Source organism: Fusarium musae, chromosome 7, assembly GCF_019915245.1.
Source record: "Fusarium musae strain F31 chromosome 7, whole genome shotgun sequence".
Lineage (NCBI taxonomy): Eukaryota > Fungi > Ascomycota > Sordariomycetes > Hypocreales > Nectriaceae > Fusarium > Fusarium musae.
The window spans coordinates 2,999,268-3,021,150 of NC_058393.1; the positions used below are offsets into that span (position 1 = coordinate 2,999,268).

The 21,883-nt window shown below is 48.6% G+C and overlaps 9 protein-coding genes and 1 non-coding gene across 10 annotated transcripts; 7 read left to right on the top strand and 3 right to left on the bottom strand.

Annotated features, from left to right (window-relative positions):
- Positions 1-1,369: 1,369 nt before the first annotated feature.
- Positions 1,370-2,495, top strand: J7337_010104 (uncharacterized protein; the record flags this gene model as incomplete). Its single annotated transcript, XM_044827691.1, has 3 exons — positions 1,370-1,638; positions 1,973-2,062; positions 2,120-2,495. The coding sequence occupies 3 exons, from the start codon at positions 1,370-1,372 to the stop codon at positions 2,493-2,495; spliced, it is 735 nt and encodes a 244-aa protein (XP_044678285.1).
- Positions 2,496-2,869: 374 nt separating this feature from the next.
- On the bottom strand, positions 2,870-4,105 carry J7337_010105 (uncharacterized protein; the record flags this gene model as incomplete). The annotated part of the gene is made up of 1 exon (XM_044827692.1): positions 2,870-4,105. One exon carries the CDS (start codon positions 4,103-4,105, stop codon positions 2,870-2,872), a length of 1,236 nt encoding a protein of 411 aa, XP_044678286.1.
- A 320-nt stretch (positions 4,106-4,425) lies between these two features.
- J7337_010106 lies at positions 4,426-4,497 on the top strand. The gene has a single exon. It is a non-coding gene; the product is annotated as a tRNA-Gln (tRNA).
- Positions 4,498-6,034: 1,537 nt separating this feature from the next.
- J7337_010107 (uncharacterized protein) lies at positions 6,035-6,708 on the top strand (the record flags this gene model as incomplete). Its single annotated transcript, XM_044827693.1, has 4 exons — positions 6,035-6,102; positions 6,151-6,223; positions 6,270-6,478; positions 6,534-6,708. 4 exons carry the CDS (start codon positions 6,035-6,037, stop codon positions 6,706-6,708), a joined length of 525 nt encoding a protein of 174 aa, XP_044678287.1.
- A 36-nt stretch (positions 6,709-6,744) lies between these two features.
- Positions 6,745-7,480, top strand: J7337_010108 (uncharacterized protein; the record flags this gene model as incomplete). The annotated part of the gene is made up of 2 exons (XM_044827694.1): positions 6,745-6,882; positions 6,941-7,480. The coding sequence occupies 2 exons, from the start codon at positions 6,745-6,747 to the stop codon at positions 7,478-7,480; spliced, it is 678 nt and encodes a 225-aa protein (XP_044678288.1).
- Positions 7,481-8,272: 792 nt separating this feature from the next.
- J7337_010109 (uncharacterized protein) lies at positions 8,273-10,940 on the top strand (the record flags this gene model as incomplete). Its single annotated transcript, XM_044827695.1, has 2 exons — positions 8,273-8,389; positions 8,442-10,940. 2 exons carry the CDS (start codon positions 8,273-8,275, stop codon positions 10,938-10,940), a joined length of 2,616 nt encoding a protein of 871 aa, XP_044678289.1.
- A 533-nt stretch (positions 10,941-11,473) lies between these two features.
- Positions 11,474-13,212, top strand: J7337_010110 (uncharacterized protein; the record flags this gene model as incomplete). Its single annotated transcript, XM_044827696.1, has 5 exons — positions 11,474-11,708; positions 11,839-11,952; positions 12,003-12,564; positions 12,614-12,856; positions 12,906-13,212. The coding sequence occupies 5 exons, from the start codon at positions 11,474-11,476 to the stop codon at positions 13,210-13,212; spliced, it is 1,461 nt and encodes a 486-aa protein (XP_044678290.1).
- Positions 13,213-13,275: 63 nt separating this feature from the next.
- Positions 13,276-15,485, bottom strand: J7337_010111 (uncharacterized protein; the record flags this gene model as incomplete). The annotated part of the gene is made up of 4 exons (XM_044827697.1): positions 13,276-13,650; positions 13,850-14,386; positions 14,615-14,997; positions 15,107-15,485. The coding sequence occupies 4 exons, from the start codon at positions 15,483-15,485 to the stop codon at positions 13,276-13,278; spliced, it is 1,674 nt and encodes a 557-aa protein (XP_044678291.1).
- Positions 15,486-16,471: 986 nt separating this feature from the next.
- On the top strand, positions 16,472-17,944 carry J7337_010112 (uncharacterized protein; the record flags this gene model as incomplete). Its single annotated transcript, XM_044827698.1, has 1 exon — positions 16,472-17,944. The coding sequence occupies one exon, from the start codon at positions 16,472-16,474 to the stop codon at positions 17,942-17,944; it is 1,473 nt and encodes a 490-aa protein (XP_044678292.1).
- Positions 17,945-18,204: 260 nt separating this feature from the next.
- Positions 18,205-21,489, bottom strand: J7337_010113 (uncharacterized protein; the record flags this gene model as incomplete). The annotated part of the gene is made up of 2 exons (XM_044827699.1): positions 18,205-21,344; positions 21,393-21,489. The coding sequence occupies 2 exons, from the start codon at positions 21,487-21,489 to the stop codon at positions 18,205-18,207; spliced, it is 3,237 nt and encodes a 1,078-aa protein (XP_044678293.1).
- Between the last annotated feature and the right edge of the window lie 394 nt (positions 21,490-21,883).

Consider the following 21,883-nt stretch of genomic DNA (forward strand, 5'->3'; position numbering starts at 1 on the left):
TCTACTCACTTGCCTATCCGAGATCGCCATAGACTTGCTGTCATCGTCTCCTCAAGTTTTCTTCAACTGCATGGTAGCTCCTGGTTGCCAAATCATCTAGACAGCGGAGATATATTCTTCTTTACATATCAAGGCATCCCCATCTTCACCCAGCCATGTCTCATGAGGAATCTCCCAGACCGCAACGATAAACCAGGATTCAAGAGGGTTCAGTCACCACCCTCTGCCAATCCTGCACTGTGGTCTTTGGGATTACTCTTAATCGAGCTGATTCTGGGTAGAGCTTTAAACGTTTATGACAACCAGCCAGGGGGGCCAGAATATTCTATGGTATATGAGCTCATACCTGAAGTTCGCATGACTAGTTTGAACTACGGAACTGCCGTTATGCGATGTCTCGGCGGTGAACTACACAGCATAGACTACTTGTCGGGAGGTGCAGACTTTTGTCAAGATGTCTACGCTGGGATTGTCGCTTTATTGGAGAGGGATCTTGAACATTCTTAGACCAGAGGAAGATAAATATTTTTCACAGAGATGGTGCTGACTTGGCACGAGAATACAATCGTAGTTAGCAGCTTTGATAATTGATATGGTGACGGTGAGATCTCTGTGCCAATGATAAGAGAGGCTGTTGCGGTAGTAATTAGTAAAGGAACAAGTTGCTTCCGCTTCTCAATATATGCAACAACAATAACATCTGTCCCTGCCAGAATCTCTGCGAAGGTGCAAGGCATTTGACATCCTGGCATTAACCCGAGATCAACATTATTCATGTAATGGATAAGCGCGTTGCCAGGCTGTTCACCTCTTTCCACCGGGGTGCAGCAAAGTGATAGTTGTTGCAATTGTGGCTAATTAACCAGATGAATTCACGGTTTCGTAGTCTACCCTTCACATTATCGTGCCAGCTGCTGTACTAATTGGAACTGCCAAGCTCCTACATCCGCTCTCTGACAGTTGGTGAGCAGCAATAGTTCCTAGCAGTTTTTTATCGACAGTGCAACCAACCTCCTTACAAGGTCTGTTATCTGTTTTGTTTTGTTTTTCGCGCAAAAATCCACCTTGCCTGAAAACCCCCTCCTCAAATGTAACAGCAAACGGATGACAACCAACAACCTGGCAAACGCTCAGATACCATTGGTCAATAACTCCTCGCCTATGCATACAACATACAATAATGTCATGATATGTTCCTTGTCACTTCCTTTGCTGGCCTCGCTCCGCAAAGCCCCCGCCCAACTAGAAATGTGCTTTGCAGACAACCAACAAGTTAAAAGGATTTGTCCCTGCTCTTCACTTTTGAACCGTTTTCCTTTTCCCCTTGGTTTGCCATCCATTCTGTCTGGGAACTTCCATCATCGATACAATGTCCAATACTAGCAGCCCGAAAAGCCGGTCCCCGCGATCGCCCCAGGATCCGTCGGCAGCAGTCAATGAAACAATTGCAGTTGACGAGGCTCAAGATGAGGAGGAGGACTTAACCTTAGGGTCTGACGCTGAGAGCTCGACGGCTTCTGTTTCATCGAGCATTCTTAATTATCGTACGATCAATGGCAGGACGTTTCATAGTGAGAGGGGAAACGCAACCTACTGGGGATCGAATGATGAGCGCCAAAGTGATGCCATGGATATCGCGTGAGCTACCCCTCCTGCAAATGCTACGCCTCACCTAACAGGATACTACGCAGTCACCACATATGGACACTCGCCCACGACGGAGAACTATACTTTGCGCCTTTGGAAGACAACATCCAGGTTCGTTGAATAACGTAACGCAATCCTGTGTCTGTCGTGTTAATGAGCTACTTTTGCCAATTATAGAAAGTTCTTGACATCGGGACTGGAACTGGTATGAAATGACCTTCCCTGTGTGCCCGCGAGATTGACCGTACTAATTTATACTGTAGGTATCTGGGCTATGTATGTTACCTACCATACGGTATTTTACCAACTCTTAACCAATTTTCAGCGACTTTGCGGACAAATTCCCTGGGTGCGAGGTCATCGGCACCGATATCTCACCCATCCAACCCGGCTGGGTCCCACCTAACTTGAAGTTGTGAGCTACTTGATTACCTTCGTTTGTCTAAACATTTATGTCTAACTCCGACATCAGCGAGATTGAAGATTGCACTCAACAGTGGACCTTCCCAACTGACTCATTCGATTATGTCCACCTTCGTTATCTAGTCGGCTGCATTCCAGACTGGACAGAGCTGTTCAGTCAAGCATACAAGACTCTCAAGCCCGGTGGCTGGGTTGAAAGCTTTGAAATTTCCCCAACTGGAGAAAGTGACGATGGTACTGTCACATATGACTCTGCAATGGCTCAATGGGGAAGGATTTTTATCCAGGCTTCGGAGAAGATCGGCAATAGCTTTACTGTTGTCGACGATAAAGTCCAGAGGCCTGCTTTGCAAGAAGCGGGATTCGTCGATATCCACGAGTGGGAGTTCAAGGTAGCGTACAAGACCATTCTGCTACGGTACTAAGACTGACGAGAAAAGTGTCCCTTGAACCCGTGGCCCGCGGATCCTAAACTGAAGGAGATTGGCCGGTTTGGAGAGGTCTTCCTCACGCAGGATACTGAAGGTTTCGTAACATTGGCAGCTAATCTACTAGGCTGGTCAATGGAGGAGGTCCATGTTTATATCGCCAAGTTCCGACGTGAGATTAGAAACCGAAAACATCACGTCTATATACGTCTCAGGGCTGTCTGGGGAAGGAAACCGGACACAAAAGAGGAGTCAACACCTGCATAAGCATAGAGTCGTATGAACTTACACCTGAGGCTTATTTGCAAGTGGTGAATTCCTCGTCCCTACTTTAGCCTGCGAGTATTAGGGAACTTGAAACAATATAACTTTCATCTTCCGGCTAACCATTTGATGAGCCCGCCTACTTGTATTACACGTCTAAATATAGCAAACGCGATGCCCTCAAGATTGGCAATACGGATCCGCCAATGTGAAGAGTTGAGAGTTTTCTGCGCTCTAGGAAATGACACCCTATCATATGCCGTGACAGCATTGCCAATCGAATCCGAGGCCAATAGAAATCCAGCCAGATCCCATCCATCCGCCAAAGACGTATTGGCACCATTACCAGCAAAGGGGCTGACAGCATGGTTACTGTCTCCGATAAAAACCACCCCAGGAATCACGTCCTCATGGCTGAACGGCTTCTTGTCGCGCGCTGGGATGACAAAAGCCGTTGAAGGGTGTGTTGAGTTTATCAGACTTGCGAATGGCTCTGCTATCTCGCTGCAATGCTGTCGCACTTCATCCAGGAGCGGACGTCCATCGCCGCCAGCAGCCTGAGCTGGCATCTCTTGAGCCTTGCTAAAAGCCCAGATGACAGTATTGCCTTCGAATAGGCTCGCAAAACAGCTGTTCCCGTATCCAGATGCCATAATACCCCATGAATCGGCCAAGGGATCTGGAATACCTTGTGGAAAGACTGCGAGACCACCGATTTGAGTAGCCCCTGCGTAATGCAGCTGGTCGTCTGGTCGAAGTGAGGCTCTGAGTTTGCTATGTGCACCGTCCGCGGCGATCAAAAGATCGCAGTCGATGCAGTGTTCAGGTTTATTCAGTGAGGAAACAGTGACCGAAAGGCGACGATCATCTAGTAGCTTGACACCCAGACACTGTGACTTCCACTGAATACTGATCCCCAAATTCTCTGCTTCTTCAATCATGATCTCTCTCAAGCGAACTCTCAGAATCCGCAATCGCGCCAAGGGGAGGTCACCGTATGGTTTTGCAGGGACAGCAATTAACTCGTTCCAGTTCCTGTCCCACATCTTGAAAGGGATGCTGCCAGTCCCCGGCGTTGCTTTCTCAATAACACGTTGCAAGAGGCCAAGATTCTCGAGAATCTGCACACCGCCATCCTGTTCCATTCCATTGATGGTGAGTGAGTAGCTTTGCCTCTGGAGGTCAGGACGTCTAGAATCGCGATCGTAGACCGTTATCTTAGGGGGTGAAACCTTTAGATTCCATCGTTTCCTCAATGAAATAGCAAAGGATAAACCGGCCATGCCAGCTCCAGCCACAATTATAGACTTCTCTTCCAGAAAATGAGGTTCTTCTGCAATCATATTGTAATTCCGTACTAGGGAAAATGGAAGAATGACTAAATATGAATAGCATCACCAAATGTAAATAGATCCACAAGCTATGATAGAGGAGAGCAGACTTGGTGCCATCTTATGGACGAGCTCGGCATTTTTATTCCCGATCAATTTTCAGATTCGGGCTGTAGATAATGCCGTTCGGTGCCGGGGCTTATGTATCATCTGACGCTGCTCACATTCGGGTCCACCCTCCACTTGTGACTGCAATCCATCATTTTTTCTACGGGAGCGTGTGAGAGATTCATATTCATTATAATCTGGCAGGACGGTCAGTTGAATTCATTGGTTTCGTGGTCTAACGGTTATGACTGCGGATTCTGATTCCGCCAGCGAGGGTTCGACTCCCTCCGAGACCTTTCTTTTGCCTGTAGCGTTCGCATGTCATTTTTTATTTCATTATTCCTTCTTCAATCTCACGAACCGTAGATCATGATTGGAGATTTTTTACAAAACCATTTTCTTTTGTTGATGTTTTTGCGTCGCGCATACCCAAGTGACCTCTTGCACTAAAATTAGTTATAGTACTTGTGATGTTGTGGTCAGGTTTGTGCACTTTTTTCCCCGTTGCGACATAGGTAGAATATGGCGATAAAGGCTATTGTTCGATTCAGAGGCTCTTCCATAGATCTAAAAGACACGCTTAAGCCTTCCTGACGTATTCCAACTCCTTGCTGTCTCTGTAATGGCTCTGTCGTGTGTGTTTTGGATGCTACCCTGTATCTCCACCATGACTCGTGTTTCAACCACCAAATCACAAAGATGACTTATTCCCGACGGCTCCCACGTGTCCAACGAGTTTAAAGCCTTGGCACCCTGTCTTTCCCACGAATGATCGACAGGAACCAGAAGTAAAGACAGGATGAAAATGGCGCAAATATCCGAAGATTCGCCAACACTCTCATCACTGACCGTACAATGACCCATCAAATATCCACTTGCCGGAGCCGAACGGAAGAAATGAACCGAGAACAGGATGGTTTTGTTATCTTAGATCACTCTCAGGGGCACATCTGATGGTCGAACTCAATTAAATTTCTATCCTTGTGATCATCGACGCCCGTACAGCCACGGGGTAGCATCCAGATCCGAACCACATCGCCGGGAAGTGGCTAAATAATGCAGCGCCCAGGGGGTTGGTCTGATCACATGCATCTTCAGCTTCTTATCGCATCTCTTAAGAACGGCGACATGCTCGTTCTGGAAGCGCTTGCGACGGCGGAATGAAAGCCACTGTCTGAGCGGCGCGTTAGCCCCTATATGACAAGAATTTTTTTTTTAATAGGGTTATGTCACTGCCAGCCAATCCACTGCCAGATTGCGTGTTGACGGAAATCCAACCCCAATTTATTTTTCAGCCTTCTGGGGCGTTCCTCTTCCGACCTCGCCGAAGGAAATGGCTTTACGCAATATGATCATCAGCTAGATAATCTGTCAATCACGAAATTTGACAGCGTTGGTCCACAGAAACGTTCTAAAAAGGAACTTGGAGTGCTAGCCCGTGGGTCCGTGGCTTACTAGTAACGCCGGGCCTAGGACTTGTCTCGTAATAGCGGCGGGTTCGACTCGCAGCCCCAAACGTCTAGCAAACTCTATTCCGCAGTGGTTCATTGGGTGCAGGCTCCGATAATGGCGATGGGCTGATTAGGGGTCCCATGTTTTCCACGTGTCTACCCTGACGGTCTGGATCACTGTTGCGTGACTGGATCTCTGGGTTCTTTAACTGCAGATGTTCTGCACCCCTGACTGGCGCTGCAGATCTTGTCGTTCATTTTTGTTACTTTTTTTTCTTGCATCGATGCCCCGGATTTTGACTGTTTTGCTTTTTGGTTCTGGGTGAAGACCCGACGATTTGGTATTCGATTTGGTCTTGCATCAGTGTCAGCATCCGCAGCCATGCCGTCCCTCGACGCTGAGATGTGGGCGTGGTACGCCTTGACGTTGATTGTGGTGGTTGCGCGAATGTGAGTGCTTGGCCAAGCGTGTTGGTAATTGTTACTGACTTGATACAGGGCGTCACGCCGAATGTTGCTCGGCTCATTCAAGCGCATGCTTGCAGATGATTACCTCATGGCGGTGACAATGGTTTGTGTATCTCTAGTGTCTATTGTATCAATACTAACATCCTCAGATCACGTATACTGCCCTCCTAGCTATTGTCAGCGTCCTCACGCGAACACCCACCAACCTCATCAACCCCGACGATCATATCGTACTCACCCCCGAAGACATCAAACTCCGAGAATATGGATCGAAACTGGTCCTCGTCACGGAACATATGCAGATGCTCACCCTCTGGGGCGTCAAGGGCTGTCTACTGTTCATGTACGGCCGACTGACGTGAGTGGCTCCTCATCGACGATACAGTCAGTCACCTTCGACTAACAACTTCCAGAATGAGTTTGAAGCAAAACTTCTCGGTCAAGCTGGTAGCAGGCTATGTCGTCGTTGGATTCGTTGTGATGCAAATTTTGTGGTTTGCTGCTTGGTGCCGGCCTTTCAATCACTACTGGCAGGTTCCTCCTGATGACTGTGAGCAACCCGTTGATAAGACAAGGGATTTGGACTAACGAGTCGTAGTGAATTGCTCAGCTGAGACCAATCATATGATCACCAACGCTGTCGTCAACATCTCTTCCGACATCATGATCATTCTTCTTCCTATGCCTGTCTTTCTACAATCTCAACTGCCGCTCAAGAGAAAGATTATCCTCTGCGGTGTCTTTGCGCTTGGTATCTTTACTGTAAGTTATCATCCATCAATTTTATCACATCATTGTGAGTAACCGACTTGGCCTTTAGATTCTCGCAGCCACAATGAGCAAAATCTACAGTCTTGGCGACCCCTACGGCACAGAATGGTCCTACTGGTACATCCGCGAAGTCTCAACCGCCGTCATCGCCGCCAACCTCCCTCTCACTTGGACCCTCCTCCAACGCGTCTTCCGCCTCGGTTCATTCCACGCCAAGTACGGAAAATCTTCCAATCAACGCACTGGCAAAGGAACATCGCGATTCAGATCAGCATACGGAAACCTCAGCAGTATGGATCGAAGACCCAAGAAGACGACTTTTGTTGAGCCTGGAATGAGCTTCTCAGAGAGTCAGGAGGAGATTAATGGGAAGGATATCCCTTTGAAGATTTATCAGAAGAATGAGGTTATTGTTAACATCACTACTGAAGAGGCGTCCGATAAGCGATCGCCCTCACCGCCTGGACATACTGGCTTGGAGAGGATTAATTTGCGGGAGGCGAATGCGCATGGCGGTAGTGAGAATGGGGATAAGTCTGCCAATGAGATGGAGCTTGGTGTTGTCACCAAGGTCTATCATGGAGTATAACGGGCTGATACCGTCAATGAACTAGACATACATACACTTTCCCAAGTACCTAATACATATTAATCAAGAACCACGCTGTCCTCCCGAGGAAGAATGCCAGGCCTTTCCTCGCTTCTCATTCGACTGCGGCAAAGCGCCTAATGCACCAGTAATACTACAGCTTCAGTATGCAGGTAATTCGTCACGTGACGGTCTCACAGCCTCGTTCTTGAAATACTCAAGGATCAGCTTCCCCACTTCTTTTTCATCCCTCATCTTTCTTCTTCGCATAATCATGGGTCACAATGCCGAGCCCACAGCACCAGGTACACTTTCGCCAGAGTTGATACCCTCGACTGGACTCAGCGTGGTCTACGAGCCCTCGAATAATGAGCCAGTAGTTGAGTCAGTAATCAGGTGGACAGATCAGGCATCGGAGCTGACCCGATCGCTAGCATCATTATGGTCCATGGCCTAAAGGGCCATCCCTACAAAACCTGGAGATTCGTGTCGTCTCTAGAAAAGGTCGAGAAGCCGTCGACACAACCTGATCCCGGGGCATTGAAACCCAGGTCTTCTAAACGCCTTGATTTCAGGAACAGCTTCAAGACCTGGATAAAAGGATCATCGAGAAAAGACTGTCTCGAGCAAGGGATGATTAAGTCTCCTCACAGGATCGTTTCGAGTGCCTCAACCAAAGAATCATCTGTCTTCTGGCCTGCCGATCTTCTCCCTCAACAGTGTAAAAACGCTCGCATTCTGACCTTTGGATACGATACGAAAGTGACAAAGTATACGTCTGGACCAACCAACATGAACAGTATATTCTCTCACGGAAAGGACTTTTTGTATTCTCTAGGACGTATGACAGTGCCAGGCCGTCCTCTAATATTCGTCGCCCACAGTCTTGGTGGCATACTTGTGAAAGAGGTAGCTCCCGCGTCTTTGTTCTTTCTAAGGTATAGTGCTGAACTTTATACAGATGCTGGCATTGTCCTGGGCTTCAGACACCACTTCTCTCAAAGGAACAGTTGAGTGTACTGCTGCAATAATATTCCTGGGGACTCCACACCGCGGAAGTCCTGAACTCTCTGCCATAGGGGAATGGGCTAGATCTATCTTGGATGCCTTCCACTTCCAGACAACCTCTGCGATTCTCGATACTCTAGGCCTTAAGACGACCGATCTTGAGCGTGCGCATGAAGCGTTTTATAGACTTTGGCTACACTACGACTTCCGAGTCAAGACGTTCCAGGAAGGCTTTGGTCTTACCGGTCTCAAACTGGGGGTGCTGGGAAATAAGGTTGTGCCCCACGATTCATCACTCATCGGAGATCCAAGGGAGCATGCGGAAACTCTGCAGGCCAACCATATGGAGATGTCTCGATTTAGTGGCTCTCAGGATCCGAACTTTGTGAAAGTCGCAGGAGAGATTGTGGATATCTACACAGCAATACACCGTGAACAGATTCACCGCAGCGACAAGATTGAGATTCTCAAAGTGCCTAGCGAAGAAAGTCCAAAGCCGCAGAATAGTTCGAGAGGCCAGCAGAATTCTATGGACAAGAAGATGTTGAGTAAACTCATTGAGGCTCTACGCTTCAATGAGATGGATACCCGGCGCGAAAACATTTCTCTCCCCTCAATGAGTACTGGACAATGGCTTTTCCGAAACTCAACATTCCTCATGTGGAAAACGAGCACGCAACCCAGCAAGCGACTGCTTTTTGTCAAGGGCAAACCAGGCGCTGGCAAGTCAACACTAATGAAGGAGGCCGTGCGAGAGACTAAATTAGGGCTTCGAGCACATGGATGTTGCGCGAGCTTTTTCGTCAATGCTAGAGGCACAGCACTAGAATCCTCGTCGACTGGAATTCTTCGATCTCTTCTGTGTCAGCTGTTGACATACTGTGAGAGCTCCAGCATAGATACTCAGTCAAGGCCGGCAACTATTCTGATGGATAGTATACGGGAAAAAGCTGCGCTGTCATCGAAAGAGTGGGGTGATCGAGAAATGGAGAGCTTGCTAACTGATGTCCTTAGCGTTTTGTACTGGGAACAAGTCCCTGTCTATATCTTTGTGGATGCACTTGACGAACTTGGGCTAGAAGCAGAGAGACATGAAGTTTCGTTCTGGACGAACCTCGTTCAATCTCGTGATCTCCAGAATGCACGGGTTTGCCTATCTTGTAGGCACTTCCCCAATATCTCAACTGCAGATTGCCTGGAGCTGGTCCTGGATGCATACAATAGCCCTGATATCCTAGCGTACATACATCTCCGATTGACACGACACATATATAAGGAGGATGAGCACTGGCGTGAAGACCTATCCAAGAAAATATTCTCAATGTCAACTGGAGTATTTCTGTGGGTTGTGCTCGTAATAGACGCCGTGTGTACGAAGTACGATCAAGGATATAGCCTGCGAGCCCTTATACGCCTCGTCGAAGATACCCCGACGGAACTGAAGGAGGTATATGCCCAGGCATTAGAGACACTTACCCAAGCCGAGAAGATTCTCGCCTTGAGATTGTTCCAATGGGCTACAGAGGCAGCGAGGCCATTACGGCTCGATGAATGGCATCACGTACTAGCCTTTATCACGGACCGACCACCATCATCACTGAAGGAATGGCGAGAGTCAGTTACGTTCACTGAGAATGATCGTCAACTCGAGAGAATGATAAAAACACTATCAAGAGGATTACTGGAAATAAGCAACAGTCATTTTGACATTATGGCTAGCAAAGAAGCTGGGACATCGTCTGTCAACGCAGGTGCTGGCTCTCTGGATCATGAGCAGGGCTCAGCTCGTGTTGTGCAAGTTATACACGAGTCTGTGTATGATTTCCTGATGTGGCAGGGGGGTTTTGAACTTCTCGGATGGACTGGAACCAACATCATTGCAGACTGTCACTGCATGATTGCCATTACGTGTCTCAACTACATGAACATTCCAGAGCTGGATGATCTAGTCATTGCCCGTCAACGAATGAAGGTGCGCGTTACAGCAATGTCCTCAACGCATTCTTCACTCATGGAAGAATCCCAAGACTTGCAGCCGAGAGAGACTAGCTTTGGTCCAAAGCGTACATTGGATGGTCTCGTCACATTGCCCAGGATAGATCCACAGAAGCTCGTCGAGGCTTGGGTTACGAACGAACAAATAGCATCTTGCTCGAGCTCTCTCAGAGAAGCAGCTAACAGACAAGCCTCTTTCGGATCTACTGCTGTCAAGTCTCAAGCACTGCAAGACTATCCCGCATTACTTCTGTACGCAGCGTCCGAAATGGGCTTTCACCTTCATCTAGCTTCCTCCGCGACGTCAGGATATTTGAAAGCGAAGCTAAACCGTCAGCTAAAAGACGAAAAATTGAAGAAGCGTCTCGTTGCGCTTCATACAAAAATGCGGTATAATAAGAACTATATGCAAGATATTGAAATCGATGACGGCCTTTCCTCCACTTCTTCAATGTAAGTGAATAGTAGAGAAGCCAGCCAAATGACTATGGCTAACGAAGTGATCTCTATTATAGATCTAAAAGAAACCATAGGGAACCTTTCAGAGCACGGCTGTTCTCCGTATCGTCTCGGAGATCCGAGAAGGGTGAAGCGCAAGGGCCCAGAAGGCCGAGAAGTATTGCCAGTTTCGGATCAGCGAGTAGCTACGGACATGGGAGTTCGAAAGCAAAGAATGGCTGATTGATCCTGAGATTTGAGTCTCCTTGCAGTTAGCAAATGGGGTAGTTCGTACACGAGTGAGATCAGCGGATCTCGTCCTCGGATGTCGTATGCGGACCACCCAACTCCGGATCTCGTCCCTCGGGGAGTTCACGCCCAATTTTCTGGGGTAAACCACAATTCCAGTGGCTCCAACAAGGATCTACCATCGAAATCGCCCCAATTCGTCAAACAACCCCAACCATCACGACATCTCTACGACTCTCCATATAAGTCTACAGCTCCAACCTTCATCATGACAACTTAACCACAGTCACAGCATCCTCCATCATGGGCGCCTTTACAAAGTTCCGCTTCTTCAACCGGCGCCTCGCGCTCTCATGCGTGCTCATCGCCGTGTCGACGTTCAATTATGGTTTCGACAACCAAGCTTTTGCGACGACGCAGGCGATGGACGCGTTTGATAAGCAGTTTGGCGTTTTGAATGAGAAGACGGGGAAGTATATTCTTGAACCGTCGTGGCTTTCGCTGTTCAATAGTTTGAACTACATTGGTTTTGCTGCTGGTTAGTATAGCGTGGGGTTTGGTTGTGCTTTACTGATGGGTTGTAGGTGTTCTTATTGGAACTTGGATTTCTTCGCGATGGGGGAGAAGGTGGTGTATGTTTGTTATGAGCTTGTATGCTCTTGGTACAGCGACTATCGCTGTCACGTCTTTTCACCGGGAGCAGATCATGGCTGCTCGAATTCTCAATTATGTGTACGTTGGAATGGAGCTTGGTGTTGTCCCAACCTTTCAGTCCGAAATCGGTACGTAATACTCCAGCAACAAACATCACTTCAATCGCTGACAATAACAGTGCCAGCTCAAGCTCGTGGCTTCATGGTCGGATCCTACCAGCTCAGCCTCGCAGTCGGCGGTCTCGTCATCAACAGTATTTGCTTCGGAACAAGCTCCCTCCCCGACAATCGCGCCTGGCGAATCCCTCTCGGAATGTTCTACATCGTACCTAGTATTGTCGTCGCAGGCATCTGGTTCGTTCCCGAGTCGCCGCGATGGCTGCTTCGAAAGAATAGAGTTGAAGAGGCGCGCAAGAGTCTTCAGCAGATTCGTGAAGGCGCCTTTGCGGATGAAGAGATCGATGCTGAGTTCACTGAACTCAAGGTCTCTTTGGAGCAGGAGACTGAGCAGGGAAAGTTTGTTGAGCTTGTGAAGGGTATTAATCTCAAGCGAACTCTTATCGTTATGGCTGTCAACTTTTATCAACAGGCTGGTGGTCAAGCCTTCGTGTCGCAGTATGGTACCATCTATGTCAAGTCACTTGGTACCATAAACCCGTTTGGTTTCAGTCTGATCACGTCAGCCATCAGCATCGTTTCAATTACCTGCATCCTTCTTTGGACGGATATCGTTGGTAGACGGTATGTGACCTGCTTATCTTAGATGAACCCACAACTGACCAATATCTAGTGTTCTTATGATGGCCTCATCCGTCACCATGTTTGCTGCCATGATGACAATGGGCGGTCTCGGTATCGTTTCACCAGTCGATGATTCGAGAAAGAAGGGCGTGATCAGCATGATGGCGGTGTTTGCCTCCGGTTTTGGAATGGGCTGGGCACCTCTAGTCTACGTCGTCACCACTGAGCTCTCTGCTCTCCGGCTCCGTGATCTTACGTCGCGAGTTGGCTTCACCACCAATGTTATCATGAAGTAAGTCCGCCACTCACTTCCCTTTCATCCGTGCTAACAAACATGTCAGCTTCACTGTCAACTTCAGTATCCCATATCTCATCTACGACAAGTATGCCGGCTTGAATAGTAAAGTCGGCTTCATCTTTGGAGGAATTATGGCTACTGCCCTTGCATTTGTCTATTTCTGCGTCCCTGAATGCAAGGGCAAGACTCTGGAGCAGGTCGACTTCTTGTTTAACCAGGGTGTTCCGATCCGACAGTTTGGGAAGGTCGATGCGGCAGAGATGATGCGCGCTACACAGGAGGAAGACGGTCTTGGCAAGGTGCACTCTGACGGTAAGGCTAATACCGTAACAGCTGAAGAGCGAGTTTAAGTCATTGATGTACAAGAGAGAATGATGAGGCAGAGGAGTTTATTGAGATTGCCAACTAGCTACTTAATATTGAGGTGCATTAGCATCAGTATAAGCATTCATCTGCAGATCAAATGGATCCAACGGGAAACCGAGTTCTTGGTCTCCGAACACTAAGTCAGCTGAGTTGATAGAGTCGTAGTTGACGAGTGGATATCCAAGTGACGAGAATGAGCCAAGAGACCCGTCTCCTGTTGACCCAGTCAGACCTTGTTCGTCGCTGCCCTGGACTGGAAATGACCAAATATCTTGCCCTGCAGTGTTCTCAAGTACTGTGGATTCAAGGGAAGTCTCTGGTATCTCTTCGCCAGTGTTGGACTCTGGCGGCCTAATGGCTGGGTCTTCCTCCTCTTCGTCGTCTGGAGCAAAGGCATGCTTAGAGCGACGATGCAGCTTTTCCTGTAAGCGAAGAGTCCCCGGTGAAGCGCTCCTAGAATGTTCATTAGCTGCGAAAACGGTATGAAAGTGGATCTGACGTACGGTGAGCCTGGTGATATGTGTCTCGTCCCCAATCGTGGTATAAGGTTCTCAATATCCGTGATCTGCACCCTTGTCAGCTTCGTGATGATAGACGCTAGAGGGCGAAGTCACTACTCACGCATGTACCGATCCATCCAACCTCAGCTCGACTTCCCGACACAATGAGCAGGATATCCATAAACTTCTGCTTAATCACTGGTAATGATGACTCCCCGTGCAATGGCAGTAAGGCAGCCAAGTGATCAACCATCTTGACAAATTGATACGTCACTACGGCAAACGTTGGTGTCCCGACACGACTACTCGTCTCCATCTGTCGAACCTTGGACCACATGTCTATGAACCGCAAGGCTGTCTGTAAACACTGCTGCTGGCAGTAGTCGATGTATTCTCGTGGCGTTTGGTTCTCTGCTTCTGGTGATACCGCCTCTCGGATGCCGGGAATAAGGAAGCGGTGGAGATCGCAGCGAGAACTGAACAAGATGGTATGCAATGTTGTGTATGTTCTTGCTTCCTCGGAGTGACACATTATCATCAGTCTGTTCTCGTTGAGTTGCAACTCATCAGGCAACGACTCTTCAAAAGATGTCAATTCCAGATCTAGTGAACGTAATTGGTCCCTGCTAAGATATGGACTGGTCCCACTGAGGATGACCTGTCTCGTATATCTTGGCCTGTCAGCAAAACCCTCCATGCAAGATGAGCTGTCTTACCTCAGAACTCTATCTCGAATATCATACAGCCGCATCAAGTACGCTAACACGTTAAAATCTGTGTCGCTCTCATTCTTACTCCGTAAAAACGGCGCTTTTGATCTTGAACCAAGTTGGAAGTTGTGATGACTGCTCGGTAAGCGGATATGCATTCTTTGCGTGGGACAGACCGTCAGGTCCTCAATACCACCAGAGAATATTTTGTCAACAACATATATCGACCACATTAATCGTCGAAGACATTCTTGTCTGACCGGATCAATAGCTGGACGTTCGTAGTTGAGCCTCTTAGTGAATGCGACTCTTGATGCGATTGAGAGGAGAACCCATACATCGCCAGTGAAGCGCATTGAGAAGAGGAATTTGATCACAAGCATTAGGGCTTGCATTTTGGGTACTGACATGTCGCCCATATGATTGACCAACTCATGCTGAACTTGCTTCATCCAGTTATGGGCTTGTGAGCTCTCGGAACGATATGTTGGTGCAAGCCGTAGTGCTGAAGCGCAGATGGCTTTGAGCAAGGTCTTTTCGAGCTTGCCCTGACTCCATTCTGCGATTGTTGTAGCTCTATGGAGAAAGACACAGTCGGCAATGTCTGACTTGTCAAAGTATGTGTCTAGATATTGGCGAATGGTGTCTCGACTCTCAAGCTCAAAGACCCTTCTTGAATGTCAGCGAGTGGATGGTGCAAGTAAGAGCATGTGTGCCAAGAATAGCCAACTGCCGGATAAGGTCGTCCGAGAGCCTTTTCCATTCCTCGAACTTGATAGCCTTGAAAATTTCGTCTTTTTCATCTTCGATGGCCCTGAAGCTATCCTCTTTCCTGAGAGTCTGTTGGTGATCCCTGATATCGTTGAGGTTGAGGGGAATTCCATTGATATACTGCTGCTGGAATTCATCCGGATATGCCGTACAGACGAGCTTTCGTTTAGGTGTGTGTGCCGCCATATTGCTCTGTTGTTGTCTCGCGTTCGGTTGTCTCGGGAGATGTACCAGAGGCACCTTCTTATAGCCCGTGATGGCGGGAAAATGAGTCATCTTTTAGGTTTTAATGATATCAGCATTTTGCTGTAGCTATTGGTCAGTCATTACGGTATTGATGTCTAAGTTGTGGGCTTGAAGTGTTATTTATAGTTGAGATTTGTGGCTGTGAGCTTATTCCAGCAGAGAGAACCTAGAATGTCAGCGAGAGGCAGAAATCTGCAGAAGCCGGAACATACCGCTGTGTATCGCTGGCCACACTGGCAGAGATGTCCATTGGTGATGCCTGACTGGGTACTGATCCATAGTGAGACTGGGAAGTACTCGCCGGCGAAGTCTGTACTTCCATCCCAACATCGACGCTAGAACTCCTTGGTTCATCACCGAAAAGACATTCTTGTCCTTGTGACTTACATCGGTTGCAAGGGCAGGTCCCCGAACACTTTGACTTAGCACTCCGACAAGCAGCACAAGCCCTCAGTATCCTCCGCCTCTTGATACCCGCCTGCGTCAAATCCTCCCCATGAGCACCCGACACTTCAATCGCATCCCCCGCAACATAGCTACACGTCAATTCCAACCGCTCACAGCGTATACACCCCGCGATTCGTCGATCGCATTTAACCTGATGACCTAGATTAGTGGAGAACCCCGCAAACTGTCCCAAGAGCACGAACCTTTCTGGCGCGACATTGTTTACACGCGAGTTGCGGGGATGATCTTTGCATTGTACGAGATCCGAACGAGTTCCTTCGTTTGAGTGAGGAGTGGGGTTTGCTAGGCCTTTACATAGCAGCGTTTCAAGCACGTCAGCCCGAGGTTGGATGACGAGGGGGCGAGATCCGGAACGAGATCCGAAGCTAACTTAGGCGAGGGTGTTAGCTCATGACTAGATAACTACGACTACAAACTCAGCATTGAAGGCTTGATTTTCGTGATCATAGCAGTTCACAATGTCGCCATCTCATCGTCTTTCTCCGAAACCATTGCCGTTAAAGGTTGATTCGAAAAATGGAGGAGATAGGCCGAATTACATCATTTTTATGCCTGATCAGTTGAGATATGACTCTCTCGGGTGCACAACTGGTCCCGATTCTGAGATCAAGACTCCGAATATTGACACATTCGCTGCTAGAGGTAGTCTGTTCACGAATTGTTTCACGCAAGCCTCTGTGTGTTCGCAGTCGAGATGTAGTATGTTTACCGGAACATACCCTCACGTCAGCGGCCATCGAAGTCTTGAGAATCTCATCAAGCCATGGGAACCAAACATCTTTCGGAGTTTGAAGGAATCCGGCTATCACGTTGCGTGTCTTGCGCCACGAGGCGATACCTTTGCACCGACTGTCACGGAGCTGAGTCTCAGTGAATACGGATTCCTTGAAACACCCGAGTTCACGCCAAAGTTTGCAGGTGGCGGACGAGAAGTTGATGAGAGCATTTGGGGACGGTTGTTCTATCGTGGATTGAGAGGCGCGGATAAAGCTTTGGACTATGATGAAGCTGTTGTGAGATCTGCTTTGACGTGGTTGGACTGTCCACCTACGGATAAGCCATGGGTTCTGTTTATGCCTCTCATCTTCCCGCACTGTCCGTTCCAAGTTGAGGAGCCGTACTTTTCGATGTATGATCGCTCTAAAGTCTCCAGCGTGGAGGCGACGGTCGATAAGAAGACGGGATATGAACCGCGGTATATGAAGTCGATTCGGGAGAAGTATGGTACGCATCGTGCGACGGATGAGATATGGAGGGAGATCAAGGCCACCTATTATGGAATGATAACACGACTTGACGATCAGTTCGGAAGAGTTCTCAAGAAGGTTGATGAGCTTGGTATTTGGAAAGACACTGTTACGATGTTCTTCACCGACCATGGAGAGTATCTCGGTGACCACGGGCTCATTGAGAAGTGGCCTTCAGGGCTCTCTGAGACTCTGGTACACGAACCTCTCATCATTGGCGGTGCGGGACTGCCAGAAGGAAAGAGGATCGATGCTATGACGGAAATGGTGGACTTGGTACCGACGATGCTGGAGACATCTGGAATTAGAGAGTCATTCGCTCACAACGGACTCTCATGGATCCCTCTTCTATGCGGCGATGCCAAAACACACAAAAAGTACTCTTTCTCTGAAGGCGGCTTCCTTACATCAGAGGAACCCATCCTCGAACAGGCGCCATATCCTTACGATCTCAAAGCCGGCCTTCAACACGAAGACACGACTTTAGTTGGAAAAGCCATCTCACTGCGCGATGAGAACTGGACCTACGTGTACCGACTGTACGAACCAGCTGAGCTGTATCATCGACGTAACGATCCTCATGAGCTTCATAATCTGGCTCAAGACCCGGATCATAAGGAGTTAGCGGATAAGTATGAGAAGGCTACGTTGAAGTGGCTCTTGGAGGGGGCTGATGTTATGCCTTGGACGAAGGACCCGAGATTTCCTGAAGTGAACTTGAAGAGTCCGAGGGAGCAGATGGAGGAGAGACTGAAGCAGGTCAACAGTGATTAGCGTCCACTTTTGATAGACTAGAGATACAGCGCGGCGGTGTCTCATCAATGTAAAGACCTTCACGAATAGACTGGGCTGGATCGGCAATCTGGACAGAATGGCTAGTGGTGGCTGGAGTAAACAGATGACAGAAATAAGTTGATACATCAATAATAGAAGTACTAGAAGCTGAAATACAAAAGAAACTTGATGAATGAATGTTGCACGTGTGTAAAAAGAAAGCCGCTGACATCCGACCATTAAGAACTCCAACTGCGGACTCATAGAACCTCACGAACGGGCAAGCTCCAGTTCTCAGGATGCTTCCACTTGGTTTCCATCTTCTCCCCATCCAACTTGAAAGCATCCCCGAAAGACGCTGACTCAACTCTGTGATGCCCACCAACTGAACTCTGGGCATTTCGAAGGATCGACAAGTAGAACGACTCATCCTTGTCGTCCTCACCAGCCTTGCTCTGGTGGCTGTGATGAGCCCACTTCAGTCTCTTAGCCTGATCCATGACCAGCTCGGCAAGATCATCACGGCCAGAAATGGCATCGCTGTCCATGTTGCCGATTTGCTCGAGAAGATGAACATGGATGTCTCGTGCAGCTCTGTGGTTACCGCAAGTGTTGTGAAAGCTTGCGCGGAGAGTCTCACAGTCGACTGTGAGATGGTGAAGAGAACCATAGACATCGCGAAGGTTGTAGCAGATGCTCTCGATGAGAGACATGGCAGCTGATTGATGACCAGCAGCGAACTTGACCTCGCAGAGTCGACGACCAGTAGCAACGGTAGCAGCACCGGACCAGTTGCGGCTCATGCGTGTATCCCAGAGATACTGAAGGATACGCTCAAGCATGGAGAAGTTCTTCCTCTCACCAAGAAGACGGATGATGACGTTTAATTGGTCAAATGGAATGGTGCCAAAGTCAATGTCAAGACGACCGACCTTGAGGACCTCGACGAGAATCTCCGATGAGGTCTGCTGGAGCTCAATGATGATATGATCGTGGTCGTGGGTGTGGCGACGCGAGAAAGACTCAGAGATCTTGAAAGCAAGCTTGACAACATGAGAGTGCTTCGTCTTGGTGAGTTGTCGGAAGTAAACCTGCGACCACTTCAACAACTGAAGCGATACCTTGAAGTCCTTAGCCTTGTAGACCTGCAGACCGACTTCAACCAAGCGCTCAAGAATGTCAATATGAACAACCTTCTTGTTAACATTGGAAAGAGTCAACTCGAAAAGCTGCCAGAGTAACTCAGAAGAAACAGATGTTGAGCAAAAGCCCTTGAACATCTCCCACATATCTGTACGCAGCTTTCGCACCTCAGTCTGTCGACCCTTGAGTTCGAGGAAAGCGATGAGACGGGCACCAGCTGCAAGACGCATGTGGATAGGACGGCTGGAGGTTCTGACGGAGATGGACCATGCTTCGTACAGACAAGTCTCGGTGTAAACATCGCGGATGATGATGTCGAGCATGTTCTCGCGTTCATAGCCGCAGAGAAGTTGCTCAAAAGCATGAATGAAGATAAAGCAGCGTCGATCAAGATGCGCAAGACGATCTTCGTGACCAAAGCCACAGAAGCCCTCGACACTAGACTTCTCGCCCATGAGGACCTCTTCCTTGAGAGTCTGGATGAACTTGATGCCAAACTCGACAGAAGATAACTCACGATACATCTTGGCCAAGCTGCGAGCGATGTCAAAGAGAACAACCTCATTGCGCTCTTCAATGAGAAGACCCACGATGTACTCCTCGATGACCTTGATGGCAACACTGATGCTCTCGCGACGCTTCTGCTTGCGGTGGTAGTCGACGATGCGGGTGAGTGCTACCAAGACCTTCTCATGGGAGTAGGAAAGTTCCCATTTGAGAGAGACGAAGGAGTCAATGAGGAGGGTCTCGGCGCGGTGACCGAGATCGCAATGGGACTCGAAGAGGACTGAGAGGCGATACTTGGCGATCTCGAGAAGAGCGATGATAGAGTCGCCCTCTTCACAGCAGTGAATGTCAAGCTGACAGAGTTCCTCGTAGATAGAGACAGCTTCTACGTATCGAACTGTGTCAATCTCAAGAATCTTGGCGAACTCAATGCTTGCACGAATGTAGTACGCATGCGTAGCACCAAAGTCAGCAAGAATAACAGCTCTAAAGCTCTCAGCCAGATGAAGACGCTCAGTATGTTGCTCATGAACACCAAGAATGATAAGGTACTCTTGATACACCTCGAACCACTGCTCAGAGCTGATGATCTCATGCTCATGACGATGCTTCTCAATTGAGTTCCAGAGAAAGCGGAACCAAGTAAGAGTCTCGGTGTGTTCGCTGTGCGACTTGTGAAGAGAGAGGCAGACTTTCATGAGGATGGAGATGTAGGCTGGGGGACAAGAGTCAAGACCAAAGTCGCCGAAGCCACGGAGGATGATGAGGAGTGAATCAACGGATCCGTGGCATTCGAGCCAGTGATTGAGATGACACATATGGAACTCTGCCTTGAGCTGCTTGAGTCTGACCATGATGATCTCAAAGCGAGACTCGAATTGAGCGACGATGGTCTTCTCACTTCCAGAACGATGTGTACCGAAAGAAGCGGTGATGTCAACAACTATATCGACAATCATAGCAAGGGAAGACTGGAAGATGGAAGAAACTCGGTGCGAAGCATGGCTCGCCTCCAACTTCTCAACCATCTTGACAACCGTCCCCATCGCGTCATCAAGAACAGTAAAGAACCGCTCAACAGCAAACCCATACTTGCCCGCAAACCCAAGAAGTGTCTTACACGACGAGAGAACAAGCGCAGAGCTATCATAGGTCGATACCTCAATCATCTTGATCGCCGTCATGATCTTGTCAAACTTCTTGGCAAAAGCCTCAGCTTTCTTGAGCGTCTTGTCAAGACGACTGCCCTTCTCAGGCATATATCGCAATCTCTCGTTCGTAACCATAGCAAGAAACTCCTTTGACGTAACGGAGCGCCCAAAGTCGAGAGGTTTACCGCAGACGCGGGTATACCGATCCATAGCCCTCTGCATGTGTGAATCAAGCTCACATGAGAAGCCTTCGTAGTCGACGCCATGCTTATAGATAGCTTGCGTGTCGTACAACTCGTTTGCATAAGAGGAAGACGAGAAGGAATAGTCTCGCTTAGAGATTATACTCATAGCCTGTGAGGCATGACGTGTCGTCGCGCTGGAGAAGTCGCGGTGCGAGAGAACGGTTGTAGTACCGGTGCCATACTCAAAGACCGAGGAGCGAGCGGGCGCGACGATGGATTCGGTGTCGTGGTGGTGGATTATACTCTCGGTGGGCTCATCATCTGAAGACACAGAGCCAGAGCGGATGGGACGTGTTTGCACGGTGGTGAGCCAGTTGGACTTGACGTTTGAGGAAGCGGACTCCAGCTGGTGGACTAGAGAGTGTTAGTTAGAAGGGGATCGGAGGGGAAGGGGAGATGTACGTTTGGCTTGGCTGAGCATTGTTTCTGTTTCGCGGTTGAAGAAGATGTCTGCGAACATGAGAACTGCCTTCGAGGGTGGCATTGAAGCGAGGACCATGGTGGGAGATATAGCCAGTGATGCAGGGGTTATCTGTAATCAATTTCAGGCCTCGCTCTCCATGCACAGGGTGGGTGGCCGTGATGAACTAGTGGTTTGAGGAGAGCTGGACAGTGAGACAGTCCGAAGCCCCGAATGTAACGCCCTAGTTCATTTCCACCAGTTTAGCCATATCACCCCGATAGTCTCTGATATTGGCATATCACACTCTTGAGGCTTCATCACATGGACTGGCTTTCCCTGAAATTGGTTTGAGCCTAGACCCTTTTCTTCAGCTGGGGTTCGGGTGAGCCACAATGTGATGGAACGGGGACTAGTGGATCTAGATTTGGGCCATGTTTCAATATGTGATTCAACGCCACGCTGAAGGTCAGCTCGCCACGAGGGAGATAAG